Here is a 15,398-nt window from a genome sequence, read left to right as displayed (position 1 = left end):
CAGCTACTCACCGATGCTCCGGCCCCGCCTCCGGTTCACTTGTGGAATTTCCGACTTTAAAGTCTGAAAACCACTGCGCCTGCACGGCCACGCCCTCCCTCCCGCTGACGTCACCAGGAGTGTACTGCACAGGCACAGACCGTAATGGGCCTGTACATCGCTCTCCTGGTCACATCAGCGGGAGCGAGGACACGGCAATGCAGGCGCAGTGGTTTGCAGACTTTAAAGTATGAAATTCCAGAAGTGAACCGGAGGCGGGGCCAGGGCATCAGTGAGTGGCTGCGCGGGCACAGGATGTCTGCGGGGGACCATTAGAAGCCCCGGGTAAGTTGAACTCTTTTTCCCCCTACAGTATTCCTTTAAGGTGACCACTAAACATCCAATTTCTAGTAAAAAGTCGTTTGAGCGATCAGATAATTCTGATTGGAAGTGAGATATTGTAATACATCGTTCACTACACCATAGACGAACCAATGTTTGCTTCTTATCTATCACAACTAACAAGAAATCCAAATTTTGGTTCGACAAAGATCCAATCGGACAAATGTTTTTATAATCGTTCAAAATCAATTGTGCCCATCAACAGTACGCGCCAGATGATGTGGATGCGCGGGCACAAATTTCCACATAGGTGCAGAAGACCCGACCCGCCGGCGCGATCACGATTATCACTGGCAGCCAGCAGGACGACATAGAGACTGCGGCGAGGAACTCAGACGGCTGTGAGGGGCTGGAAGAAGGCCCAGGTGAGAAAAATATCGATTTGTGACTCCACATCGGAAGTCCTTTAAAGAGAAACCGTAACCAAGAATGGAACTTCATCCCAAACAGTAGCCGATACCCCCTTTCCCATGAGAAATCTTTTCCTTTTCACAAACTGATCAACAGGGGGGTCTGTATGGCTGATATTGTGGTGAAACCCCTCGCACACTGTGATGTCAGGACCATGGTTCTGATATCACAGTGTGGGAGCATTGTTGCATTGTGGGAAATAACAGCTGTTTCCAACTGCCAAAAAAGCAAGCAGCATCATCTCCTTCCACTGACATCACCTGCCAGCAGTAAAAATGTCACCATGGGATAAATGTCGGAATGTAAATCAGGAAGACTTTACAATAGGCAAACACTGACTAAATTATTTATACACTAGTGATGTTAGCCCGTTTAAAAACATGCTAGGTCTGTCACCACTCTTTTTATTACATTATTTTCACTGGAGTTCCTCTTTAACCACTTGAGGACCACAGTCTTTCTACCCCTTAAGGACCAGGCACTTTTTTCCATTCAGACCACTGCAGCTTTCACGGTTTATTGCTTGCTCATACAACCTACCACCTAAATGAATTTTACCTCCTTTTCTTGTCACTAATACAGCTTTCTTTTGGTGCTATTTGATTGCTGCTGCGAGTTTTACTTTTTATTATATTCATCAAAAAAGACATGAATTTTGTCAAAAAAATGACTAACTTTCTGTGCTGACATTTTTCAAATAAAGTTAAATTTCCTATACATTTGAGCGCGAAAGTTATTCTGCTACATGTCTTTGATAAAAAAAAAAAAAACATTCAGTGTATATTTATTGGATTGGGTAAAAGTTATAGCGTTTACAAACTATGGTGCCAAAAGTGAATTTTCCCATTTTCAAGCATCTCTGACTTTTCTGCACACCTGTCATGTTTCATGAGGGGCTAAAATTCCAGGATAGTATAAATACCCCCGAAATGACCCCATTTTGGAAAGAAGACATCCCAAAGTATTCAGTGAGAGGCATGGCGAATTCATAGAAGATTTTATTTTTTGTCACAAGTTACCGGAAAATGACACTTTGTGACAAAAAAAAAAAAAAGTTTCAATTTCTTCTAATTTGCGACAAAAAAAAATGAAATCTGCCACGGACTCACTATGCTCCTCTCTGAATACCTTGAAGGGTCTACTTTCCAAAATGGGGTCATTTGTGGGGTGTGTTTACTGTCCTGGCATTTTGGGGGGTGCTAAATTGTAAGCACCCCTGTAAAGCCTAAAGGTGCTCATTGGACTTTGGGCCCCTTAGCACAGTTAGGCTGCAAAAAAGTGCCACAAATGTGGTACCGCCGTACTCGGGAGAAGTAGTATAATGTGTTTTGGGGTGTATTTTTACATATACCCATGCTGGGTGGGAGAAATATCTCTGTAAATGACAATTGTTTGATTTTTTTTTTTACACACAATTGTCCATTTACAGAGATATTTCTCCCACTCAGCATGGGTATGTGTAAAAATACACCCCAAAACACATTATACTACTTCTCCTGAGTACGGCGATACCACATGTGTGGCACTTTTTTGCACCCTAACTGCGCTAAGGGGCCCAAAGTCCAATGAGTACCTTTAGGATTTCACAGGTCATTTTTGTTTCAAGACTACTCCTCACGGTTTAGGGCCCCTAAAATGCCAGGGCAGTATAGGAACCCCACTAATGACCCCATTTCAGAAAGAAGACACCCCAAGGTATTCCGTTAGGAGTATGGTGAGTTCATAGAAGATTTTATTTTTTGTCACAAGTTAGCGGAAATTGATTTTAATTGTTTTTTTTCACAAAGTGTCATTTTCCGCTAACTTGTGACAAAAAATAAAATCTTCTATGAACTCACCATACTCCTAACGGAATACCTTGGGGTGTCTTCTTTCTGAAATGGGGTCATTAGTGGGGTTCCTATACTGCCCTGGCATTTTAGGGGCCCTAAACCGTGAGGAGTAGTCTTGAAACCAAATGTCGCAAAATGACCTGTGAAATCCTAAAGGTACTCATTAGACTTTGGGCCCCTTAGCGCACTTAGGGTGTAAAAAAGTGCCACACATGTGGTACCACTGTACTCAGGAGAAGTAGTATAATGTGTTTTGTGGTGTATTTTTACACATACCCATGCTGGGTGGTAGAAATATCTCTGTACATGACAATTGTTTGATTTTTTTTACACACAATTGTCCATTTACAGAGAGATTTCTCCCACTCAGCATGGGTATGTGTAAAAATACACCCCAAAACACATTATACTACTTCTCCTGAGTACGGCAATACCACATGTGACACTTTTTTTGCAGCCTAGGTGCGCTAAGGGGCCCAACGTCCTATTCACAGGTCATTTTGAGGCATTTGTTTTCTAGACTACTCCTCACGGTTTAGGACCCCTAAAATGCCAGGGCAGTATAGGAACCCCACAAGTGACCCCATTTTAGAAAGAAGACACCCCAAGGTATTTCGTTAGGTGTATGGCCAGTTCATAGAAGAATTTATTTTTTGTCACAAGTTAGTGAAAAATGACACTTTGTGAAAAACAAACAATAAAAATCAATTTTCGCTAACTTTTGACAAAAAATAAAATCTTCTATGAACTCGTCATACACCTAACAGAATACCTTGGGGTGTCTTTTTTCTAAAATGGGGTCACTTGTGGGGTTCCTATACCGCCCTGGCATTTTACGGGCCCAAAACCGTGAGTAGTCTGGAAAACAAATGTCTCAAAATGACTGTTCAGGGGTATAAGCATCTGCAAATTTTGATGACAGGTGGTCTATGAGGGGGCGAATTTTGTGGAACCGGTCATAAGCAGGGTGGCCTTTTAGATGACAGGTTGTATTGGGCCTGATCTGATGGATAGGAGTGCTAGGGGGGTGACAGGAGGTGATTGATGGGTGTCTCAGGGGGTGATTAGAGGGGAAAATAGATGCACTCAATGCACTGGGGAGGTGATCGGAAGGGGGTCTGAGGGGGATCTGAGGGTTTGGCCGAGTGATCAGGAGCCCACACGGGGCAAATTAGGGCCTGATCTGATGGGTAGGTGTGCTAGGGGGTGACAGGTGGTGACAGGAGGTGATTGATGGGTGTCTCAAGGTGTGATTAGTGGGGGGAATAGATGCAAGTAATGCACTGGCGAGGTGATCAGGGCTGGGATCTGAGGGTGTGGGCGGGTGATTGGGTGCCTTAGGGGCAGATAGGGGTCTAATTTGATGGGTAGCAGTGACAGGGGGTGATTGATGGGTAATTAGTGGGTGTTTAGAGGAGAGAACAGATGCAATGCACTTGGGAGGTGATCTGACTGCGGGTCTGCAGGCGATCGGATGGTGTGGGTGGGTGATCAGATTGCCCGCAAGGGGCAGGTTAGGGACTGATTGATGGGTGGCAGTGACAGGGGGTGATTGATGGGTGGCAGTGACAGGGGGTGATTGATGGGTGATAGGTGATTGGCAGGTGATTGACAGGTGATCAGTGGGTTATTACAGGGAAGAACAGATGTAATTAATGCACTGGCAAATTGATAAGGGGGGGGGGGTCTGAGGGCAATCTGAGCGTGTGGGCGGCTGATTGGGTGCCCGCAAGGGGCAGATTAGGGTCTGATCTGATAGGTAACAGTGACAGGTGGTGATAGGGGGTGATTGATGGGTAATTAGTGGGTGTTTAGAGAAGATAACATATGTAAACAATACATTTGAGAGGTAATCTGACGGCGGGTTTCCGGGCGATCTAATGGTGTGGGTGGGTGATCAGATTGCCCGCAAGGGGCAGGTTAGGGGCTGATTGATGGGTGGCAGTGACAGGGGGTGATTGATGGGTGATAGGTGATTGGCAGGTGATTGACAGGTGATTGACAGGTGATCAGTGGGTTATTACAGGGAAGAACAGATGTAATTAATGCACTGGTGAATTGATAAGGGGGGGGTCAGAGGGCAATCTGAGCGTGTGGGCGGGTGATTGGGTGCCCGCAAGGGGCAGATTAGGGTCTGATCTGATAGGTAAAAGTGACAGGTGGTGATAGGGGGTGATTGATGGGTAATTAGTGGGTGTTTAGAGGAGAGAATAGATGTAAACAATGGATTTGGGAGGTGATCTGATGTCGGATCTGCGGGCGATCAGATTGCCCGCAAGGGGCAGGTTAGGGGCCGATTGTTGGGTGGCAGTGACAGGGGGTGATTGATGGGTGATTGACAGGTGATCAGGGGGGATAGATGCATACAGTACACGGGGGGGGGGGGGGGGTCTGGGGAGAATCTGAGGGAATCTGAGGGGTGTGGGGGTGATCAGGAGGGGGCAGGGGGGGGGATAAAAAAATAGCGTTGACAGATAGTGACAGGGAGTGATTGATGGGTTATTAGGGGGGTGATTGGGTGCAAACAGTGGTCTGGGGGCTGGGCAGGGGGGGGTCTGAGGGGTGCTGTGGGCGATCAGGGGGCGGGGCAGATCAGTGTGTTTGGGTGCAGACTAGGGTGGCTGCAGCCTGCCCTGGTGGTCCCTCGGACACTGGGACCACCAGGGCAGGAGGCAGCTTGTATAATACACTTTGTATACATTACAAAGTGTATTATACACTTTGTAGCGGCGATCGCGGGGTTAACATCCCGCCGGCGCTTCCGTATGGCCGGCGGGATGTTGCGGCGGGTGGGCGGAGCCAGTTGCCAGGGGAAGCGCGCGTCATCAATGACGCGATCGCTCCCCCGGCATAGGAAAAGGACGCAACGCCCTTGGGCGTATTGCGGTCCTTAAGGTATCCACTTTGCCGCCGCCCATCAGCTGTGGGCGGTCGGCAAGTGGTTAAAGAGAACCAGAGACGTAGAAGAAATAGATTTATACATACCTGGGGCTTCCTCCAGCTCCATAAGCCTGGATCGCTCCCACGCCGCCGTCTTCCGCTGCCTCTGTCCGCCGGTACCGGGTCCTGTAACTTTTGCCAGTCGAGCCAGTCGACGCAAGCGCAGTGTGCTCCCTCTGTACTGCGCAGGTGCATGCATACAAATCCAGAGGGAGCCCCTGCGCATGTGTACAACTGGTCGAGTCCAGCGGAAGTGACGGGACCCGGATAGAGGCAGCGGAGGATGTCGGCGTGGGAGCGATCCAGGCTTACGGAGCTGGAGGAAGCCCCAGGTATGTATAACATTTTTTTTACATTTTTTAGCTATGCTTCGTCTCTGGTTCCCTTTAAGTCTAGCACTTACCAAGGCTGTGGAGTTGGTACAAAAATACTCAGACTCATCAGTTTATGAAACCTCTGACTCCAGGTACCCAAAAATTGCTCAGAATCCTTGACTCCGACTCCAGAGCCCTGTCATTCTCACATAATTTTGCGCCAAATGTTGCAGTAAATAGCAAAAGCCTCCATACAGCCATCATCGCCAAAATTGCTGTGTGTTTAGGAGAATAGTGTAAACAAGTCAAAAACAAGAATAGCTCAAAAAGACCTTGTAGTTTTTGAGAAATCGATTTGAAAAATGTGAAGGAAAAATGTTTTTTAAACTTAGAAAAAAAAATGACAGTTAGAGAGGAGCTGTCAGCCATACTATGCCAGATAAAAAAACGACATATATAAGTAGATAAATACTAGCTCTACTTACATAACATGTATTGCATGGTCCAAGTGTTGATTTCAGTGAACTTTATAAAATAAAAAAAGGTAAATGGAGAGAATTCTGTTTGCTGGCAGGGGCCATCTTTACTCCCTCCAGCTGAAGCCAATGGTGAGGTCATTTCCTCCCTTACTCTCCCCTCCTCCCCACACCAATAAGCGTTGATTATAAATGCAGGGAATCCCTAAGGAAATGGTAGCAGGGACGGGGTCCCCATGGATGCGATGTGTTGGTGGCAGCCACTGCCCACATGAATCAGCGGAGATGCCTGTCAGGCTGGAGTGTGGGGAGGGGGCAGCCAATGAGAGGAAAAGGAGTGAGAGTGACACAGGCTGCAGCCAATCAGACTGAACTAGCTGTGTCTGTGCAGAAACTCCCCCCGCCTGCACTGCAACTTCTCTTTTGCGGCTGATTACTGGCTGCGTACTAAGAAGCTGGATGAGGATTAATCTCTGCAATAAAAAAGTAAGATTGATTTTAAAGTTATGCATTGCCTTTTTAGCATTCCTTTTATATGATCAACAGATAGAAATAGAGAATTGATTTTGTTTTTCATGCCTAAAAGTTACTCTTTAAAACAACATTTTTAAGTCTGATTTTCTCAAAAACTCCAGGGCATTTTTGAAAAATTATTTCTTTGACTGTTTCTCACAATTCATAGCATGTATGTGGGCTTTGCTATCAACCGCTAAGGTCAGCACAAAATTATGCAAAAAATATGAAAAACTATGACTGGATTACACTAAATCAATTAAATATCCAAACTGTTATTACATATGAGAGAGATAAACAGTATATATCAGCGCAAATAGTCTTTATCCAAAGTGTGCCGCCTAATGTCTCCTCAACAACAAGAGTCCAACACAATTTCCAAATTCAGCGCACAATTCTTCAGAAAAACATTTCACCACTGTGCGTTTCAGCAGATCTTTAGTGCGCCGGCAGGGAAGATTCTAGCCTGTCAATCCAGGCAAGAAGGCTATCTCACAAAGACACAGACAGGTGGACGGTCACACTCCCCATGTAGCAGCATGCTGCACCGGAATAGTTTATGAAACCACCGACTCCACGTACCCAAAATTGCTCCGACTCCAACTCCACAGCCCTGGGTTTTAGACTAGAGAATAGTAAACAGCCACTTACCTCTTCTTCCCAGAGTACCACTCAATGAAGAACCAATGTAATATTAATGGCAGCATCGCCATGAAGCCTAGATACAGCCAATCATAAAGCTCCGGGGACCCTGAACATTGCCGGCAGATGCTTAATGGATCGGTCCTCTCTCCTCGGGGGCAGGCCTTCAAATAGCAAGCACACAAAACACACTGTCATAATGTAATATATCACGATGTCAGCTATAAGTCTGGGGGATACGGTGCCTACAGTGAACTATAGGGAAGTAAGTATACAAATAGAAATTGACAAATCTGTATAGTTTATTTTCACTCTGGGACTCTTAAGACGCTGCAATTGAGCAGAAACTATAAAACATTAAGGGCCTGTTTCCTCTACACGCAGATTCTGCATGCAGAAAACTGACTCTAACGAATGCCTATGGGAAATCTGCATCAGTAAAATCGTGTTCAGTGGAAACAGGCCCATAGACATTCATTGGAGTCAATTTTCTGCATGCAGAATCTGCGTGTAGAGGAAACAGGCCCTAAATCTGCTTTGTAAAGGTTTATACATAAAATAAAACCTTGAGATATCTAAAACAGTCATTTTTAGGAGTAGAAGGACAGATTCAATTGTTTATCTTAGTTTATTTTCATCTCTGGTTCACTTTAAGGGCATAAAGTAAGCAAGGTCAATGAGATGTTTACAATTCCTAGCTTATGATAATGAATGCAGCTTGCAAGTAGATCAATGAAATGCCTGAGCTAATGCATTGTATTGGACTATATCCAAGCTGTTTACATTTAAATAAAACTTGTTACAACTTGATATTATGAGCATTAGACAGACCATCCCTAGTGTACAGCTGTTCTAGTGATCCCTGTGGTCAGATGGCTTTTCCCCAGTGTATCTGGTTAGCTGAAAGAACCTAAAGGACTACTGAAGTGAAAGGGATATGGAGGCTGCCATATTCACTTCCTTTTAAAGTGTACCAGAGACAAGACAAAGTACTAGTTTTATACATACCTGGTGCTTCCTCCAGCCCCATCCGCATGGCTCACTCCCACACCGCCATCCTCATCCTTCTCAATCTTTGGTACCGGGTCCAGTAACTTTGTCCAGTCTGAGCATGAGCAGTGCACTCCTCCATCTCTCTCCGACAGCTCTGTGCAGGTGCAGAACGCTCCCAGCCTCCGGGGAGAGATGGAGAGAGACAGAGGAGCGCACTGCATATGCTCAGACTGGCCGAAGTTACTGGACTCGGTACCGAAGAGGGAGAAGACTGAGGACGGCAGTGTGGGAGAGATCTGTGCGGATGGGGCTGGAGGAAGCCCAAGATATGTATAAAACTTGTACTTTGTCTCATCTCTGGTACACTTTAAGCAATGCCAGTTGCCTGGCTGTCCTGCTCATCCTCTGCTTCTAATACTTTTAGCCATAGACCCTGAACAAACATGCAGATCAGGTGTTTCTGACATTGTCAGATCTGACAAGATTAGCTGCATGCTTGTTTCTGGCATGATTCAGACACTACTGCAGCCAAACAGATCAGCAGGGCTGCCAGGCAACTAGTATAGTTTAACAGGAAATAAGTTGAACTTACCCAGGGCTTCTAATGGTCCCCTGCAGACGTCTTGTGCCTGCGCAGCCACTCACCGATGCTCTGGTCCTCGCCGCAGGTGCACTTCTGGAATTTCTGACTTTAAATTCAGAAAAACACTGCGACTGCGCAGCCGTGTCCTCCCACTGTCACCAGGAGTGTATTGTGCAGGCCCAGTATGGTCTGCGCAGTACACTCCTGGTGACGTCAGCGAGGACACGGCAACGCAGGTGCAGTGGTTCTCTGACTTTAAAGTGGGAATTTCCAGAAGTGCACCGGCAGCGTCGGCCGAAGCATCGGTGAGTGGCTGCGCGGGCACAGGACAACTGCAGGGGACTATTAGAAGCGCTGGTTAAGTTCAACTCTTTTACCCCCTACAGTCGTCCTTTAAGGAAATTTAAAAAGACTTCATGTTATTTACGGTGAGGATCTTTGTTCCATTGCACCAATATGCATCTATTTTAAATGAACACTAAAATGGGTAGAGGATGGAGGCACAAGTCAACGTAGAAAAGACACGAGGAGTGCAGCTCCCGAGTCAGACCTTAATTGGGTGTTGCCACAGCTCGCTAAACTCACCCCACATTCTCCGTAGGTTTCATTGGTGCCATTGGAATAGAGAATAGTTCTTCCACAATAAAGGCCGATACATGTCTTGCCTGTGTCCACAGCTGAAAATTACACAGATGGAGATGTAAAGAGCACAAAAGATAAATGTCAGAATGTAAATAAGGGAGAGGAAAGATTATACAATGGGCAAACACTGACTAAATCATGTATACATAATTATTGTAAAAATGAACAGGAACTCTAACCCAGAACTAAACTTCATCCAAATCAGTAGCCGATACCCCCTTTCCCATTAGGAATCTTCACCCTTTCTCAGGGACATCTGAACGACTAATATTGTGGTGAAACCCCTCCCACAGTGTGATGTCAGGGTTTCCGATTTGGGAACCTTGTTGTATTGTGGGAAGTAACAGCTGTTTCCAACTGTCAAGCATGCAGTATCTCCCTCTGTGCACGTATCTATGGCCTCAATTCACTAAGCAGTTTAGACTAGTCTACTGATGTTTTTAAAGCTGGCCACTAACTATACAATCTTTTTCATCCAACCTTACCATTTCTATGTAATATAAGGTAACTGCCTAAATGATGCATTCAATACATTCACTCAGTTTACCCTTCTACTACATACATTTGGTAAAATTGGATGAAAAAGATTGTATCCCCCAGTGAGGATAACCTCAGGATAACACCCAAAGTCACAAATATCTAGATTTATAGAGTGTTTACTAACTTCAGCTATTTCCTATGATTTCTCGTTTTGAATCCTTGTGCAAGGTGATTATATATACTCCTACAACTCTGTTCATGTGATATCTATGCCAAGTTCATGTATGTGATGCAGATTTTTCTAACTTGCATTTACCTGTTAAATGTTGATACGTTTTCAATAAAACTTCAATTGAAAAAAAAAATGAAAAAGGTTGTATCATTAGTGGCTACCTTTAGTCTGATGGTTCCGTGTAAATCAGTTGCATCAAAAGCAGGGCTGTGGAGTCGGTACAAAAATCTTCAGACTCCTTAGTTTATGAAACCACGACTCCGGGTAACCAAAATGGCCCCGACTACTTAGTCTAATATGTAACAGGGCTGTGGATTTTGTACAAAAATCACCCGACTCAGACTCCGAAGTTTATGAAACCACGACTCCAACTCCGACTCCGGGTGCCCAAAATTGCCCCGACTCCACAGTAATTAGGTCGGTAAAGCAGGGGAAATGATCAAAAGATGCAATTCACAAACAAGTAGCTATGACTGACGGAAATCAGCTGGTCTAATCTCCGTCAGAAAATGTGGGCGTGGTTACTCTTGTTTGTCTTTGTGAATTACATCTTTTGATAATTTCCCCTGCTTTACCGACCTAATTACTGAATGTTTTAGACCATGTCTAGAACATTACACCAAACCATAAGTAGACTAGTGTAAACTGCTTAGTGAATTGAGGCCTGTTATATGTAGTGGTTAGCTCTCGTCTTGCAGCTCTGGGTCCTCGGTTCAAATCCCAGACGGCATTATCTGCAAGGAGTTTGAATGTTCTCCCCGGGCACTCTGGTTTCCTCCCACTTCCCATAACCATACAGATAAATTCATTGGCTTCCCTCTAAAATTGGCTCTAAACTATGATAAAGCCCCTGCGCAGTACTGTCCTGATGACGTCAGCGCGACCACGTGAGCGCCCAAGAAGTCGACCCGGAAGCCAAGCTGGCGAGGTCAGCATAGGCAGCGGAGGAGACAGGGAGCAACCGGAGCTGCGGCGAGGGCACAGGACGCCTGCCAGGGGCTGGAGGAAGCCCCAGGTAAGTGGATTTTTATTTGTTAAGTTGCTTGGATATATCCTTTAAGTGTACTTAAAGTGGATCCGAGATGAACTTTTACACATTGCATAATTGAGTTCCTTTCCTATTGTTTATAGGGCATTCCTCAAGCCAAATACTTTTTTGTTTTTGTTTTAATACTCTAATTCCCTATAAACTAAACAAGCCATGCCCACAGATTTTCAGAGAGCCAAGGCACTTTCAGTAGCAAGGGCTCATGGGAGCTCAGTCTGGGCAGGAGGAGGGGGAGGTATTACTAGCCAGAGATTTCAGAGGCAGAGGGGGGGAGGAGGGGGGGGGGAATTAGGTTTTTTTGCTCAAGATACAGATAAGCCTGCCTCTGTGTAATGTTTACAAACAACATGGCTGCTGACATTGTATCACAGGAAGAAATAATAATTTTCTATTAAAGCTGTTTGCAGCTAGATTTTTTTGTGTAAACTATCTAAACTTTAGATAAGATATATACAGTGGAGGAAATAATTATTTGACCCCTCACTGATTTCGTAAGTTTGTCCAATGATAAAGAAATGAAGTCTCAGAACAGTATCATTTCAATGGTAGGTTTATTTTAACAGTGGCAGATAGCACATCAAAAGGAAAATCGAAAAAATAACCTTAAATAAAAGATAGCAACTGATTTGCATTTCATTGAGTGAAATAAGTTTTTGAACCCTCTAACAATAAAAGACTTAATACTTAGTGGAAAAACCCCTTGTTTGCAAGCACAGAGGTCAAACATTTCTTGTAATTGATGACCAAGTTTGCACACATTTTAGGAGGAATGTTGGTCCACTCCTCTTTGCAGATCATCTCTAAATCCCTAAGGTTTCGAGGCTGTCTCTGTGCAACTCTGAGCTTGAGCTCCCTCCATAGGTTTTCTATTGGATTAGGGTTCGGAGACTGACTAGGCCACTCCATGACCTTAATGTGCTTCTTCTTGAGTCACTCCTTTGTTGCCTTTGCTGGAACACCCATCCACGACCCATTTTCAGTTTCCTGGCAGAGGGAAGGAGGTTGTCGTTCAGGATTTCACGATACATGGCTCCGTCCATTTTCCCGTTAATGCGATTAAGTTGTCCTGTGCCCTTAGCAGAAAAACACCCCCAAAGCAAAATGTTTCCACCCCCATGCTTGACGGTGGGGACGGTGTTTTGGGGGTCATAGGCAGCATTTTTCTTCCTCCAAACACAGCGAGTTGAGTTAATGCCAAAGAGCTCTATTTTGGTCTCATCAGACCACAGCACCTTCTCCCAGTCACTCACAGAATCATTCAGGTGTTCATTGGCAAACTTCAGACGGGCCTGCACATGTGCCTTCTTGAGCAGGGGGGCCTTGCGAGCCCTGCAGGATTTTAATCCATTGCGGTGTAATGTGTTTCCAATGGTTTTCTTGGTGACTGTGGTCCCTGCTAATTTGAGGTCATTCACTAACTCCTCCCGTGTAGTTCTAGGATGCTTTTTCACCTTTCTCAGAACCATTGACACCCCACGAGGTGAGATCTTGCGTGGAGCCCCAGAGCGAGGTCGATTGATGGTCATTTTGTGCTCCTTCCATTTTCGAACAATCGCACCAACAGTTGTCACCTTCTCTCCCAGCTTCTTGCTAATGGTTTTGTAGCCCATTCCAGCCTTGTGCAGGTCTACAATTTTGTCTCTGACATCCTTGAACAGCTCTTTGGTCTTTCCCATGTTGGAAAGTTTGGAGTCTGCTTGATTGATTGATTCTGTGGACAGGTGTCTTTTATACAGGTGACTAGTTAAGACAGGTGTCCTTAATGAGGGTGACTAATTGAGTAGAAGTGTCTAACCACTCTGTGGGAGCCAGAACTCTTAATGGTTGGTAGGGGTTCAAAAACTTATTTCACTCAATGAAATGCAAATCAGTTGCTATCTTTTATTTAAGGTTATTTTTTCGATTTTCCTTTTGAAATGCTATCTGCCACTGTTAAAATAAACCTACCATTGAAATGATACTGTTCTGAGACTTTTCATTTCTTTGTCATTGGACAAACTTACAAAATCAGTGAGGGGTCAAATAATTATTTCCTCCACTGTAGATATATAGACAAGTTACTTGTTATAGTTCGTTTTTCATCTCGGATCCGCTTTAATCTGAGTGTAGGGACTGTACAATGTCGCATTTCCGTAAAGTCCTCAAAAGTAATAACTAAAGTCATTGGATAAGTTCCTAGAGAATGCCACACATAAAAAAAGGTTGGGGTGAGCAAACAGATAGCAATGATTCTGTTACAAGACAAATAACATTTATGTGACCCTTTTCTCCTGGTGGGCTCAAAGCGCTGAGCCGGCCCATACCGACACGGAGTCAGCTGTGTCCCTGGCAACGTGTTCTGTTGCTATGGAAGTAGGCGGAGAGGTGACAGAGCGCCATGTAGTGACGTCACGCAGCGGAGGGAGACGTGCACAAAGGAGTTGGCCATCGTTCAACCAAGTTGATGCGCCAGGTGGATCGCTTGCAGGGTGGCGGTTGGGGGCCACATGACTATCGGCTGAGGCAGTCGTCATTGGCCGACTCAGCACACTTTAGTCATGCATGTGTACAGGGCTTTAGATGCGACTCCATAACAGATGCCTTCTGTTCGCAAAAAGGTTCAAAAACAGAAAGAAACAAAACAAAAACCTTTTTAGTGCTAGTATGATTGAGATGGCACAGCAGGGCACCTCATAAGGAACAGATCTCCAATCGCATCAACCTCTGCAAATTGAACTGTTGTTATTGGCCGAATAGTGTGGGCGTAGTTATTATTACTACCTATTCCAAACCTAAAATGTATGCAGAGATTGGAAAAATGTTGAAAGAGCAACCAATCACATTCGCAGAATTTTCCAGTGTCGCCTCAACCATGCTAGTGTCCCCTTTCCTCTGTAGCTAGATGCTTATGTAGTAAGTCGAGACTTTCTGGCAAGTCTGTAACGATTGCAGCCTTATGCTGGGCAAAGACGGTTCGTTTGTGTCCTTATCAATCGAGCCGCTGATGGCTCGATTGATAATATCCGACAGGTCCAATGACCCGCCTGATAGATTCCCCGGACAATAGCGGGGAATCGAGCGGCTGATAAAGAATGCCCGCACGGGCGGACGAGCGGTGATCCGCTGGCTCGATACCGGCGCATTCTCGAACCGTCTATGCCCAGCATTAGAAAGAATTGCAATGCAAGTTTTTGGTCAGTTTTGAAAATCCAAAGCTTGCACCAAAATGATATATGATCATGCGGGGGGGAGTATATGTATATTATTTATAGTATTATTTATATAGCGCTGACATCTTCCACAGCGCTATACAAAGTATATAGTCTAGCTTGCAATCTAATCCCTACCATAGACCTATGTCTATGTATGTTTTTATTTATTTATAATTATATAAAATAAAATGTATGTCTCAAATAGTGCCTAGGTTCTCAACGTGTGGTATACATACCCCAGGGGTAATTCTGATGGTTCCAGGGGGGTACTCAGGTTTGATATACTTAACCAAGAATAACAAATTTCGAATTTTAGAAAATGAATGAAACGGAATCTTATTTAAATAGAATGTTCAGGGAGTATGAAAAAAAAATTCCATTTCCACTTACCTGGGGCTTCCTCCAGCCCGTGGCAGGCAAGAGGTGCCCTCACCGCCGCTCCAGAGGCTCCCGATCGGCCAGGCCCGACTGCCAGGTCGAGCTCTTCTGCGCTCCAATCTGCGCCTCACGTGGGCGCGCTGACATAACCGAACATCCTCCGGGCTGTACTGCGCAGTAGTTCTGTGCCTGCGCAGTACAGCCCGGAGGACGTCCGATGACGTCAGCGCGCCCGCGTGGGATGCAGAAGAGCCCGTCGGAGCGCAGAAGAGCCCGACCTGGCAGCCGGCCTGGCCAGGCCGGCCACCGGGAGCCTGCGGAGCAGCGGCGACGGCACCTCCT

At 45.3% G+C, this 15,398-nt stretch overlaps 1 protein-coding gene across 2 annotated transcripts in view; it reads right to left on the bottom strand.

Annotated features, from left to right (window-relative positions):
* JKAMP (JNK1/MAPK8 associated membrane protein) overlaps positions 1 to 15,398 on the bottom strand; it is a 52,879-nt gene that overhangs the window by 11,046 nt on the left and 26,435 nt on the right. For both annotated transcript variants that reach the window (XM_068254417.1, XM_068254416.1), the window contains 2 exons: positions 9,671 to 9,762; positions 7,519 to 7,673 (listed from right to left, as the gene is read on the bottom strand). In XM_068254417.1, coding sequence (XP_068110518.1) covers positions 7,519 to 7,673; positions 9,671 to 9,762 — 247 coding nt within the window. The remainder of the gene's footprint in view (positions 1 to 7,518; positions 7,674 to 9,670; positions 9,763 to 15,398) is intronic.

The sequence above is a fragment of the Hyperolius riggenbachi genome, chromosome 9 (genome assembly GCF_040937935.1).
Source record: "Hyperolius riggenbachi isolate aHypRig1 chromosome 9, aHypRig1.pri, whole genome shotgun sequence".
NCBI classification, from domain to species: Eukaryota; Metazoa; Chordata; class Amphibia; order Anura; family Hyperoliidae; genus Hyperolius; species Hyperolius riggenbachi.
The sequence above is the reverse complement of the archived record's forward strand: the minus strand, read 5'-3'. Positions and strand labels throughout refer to the sequence as shown.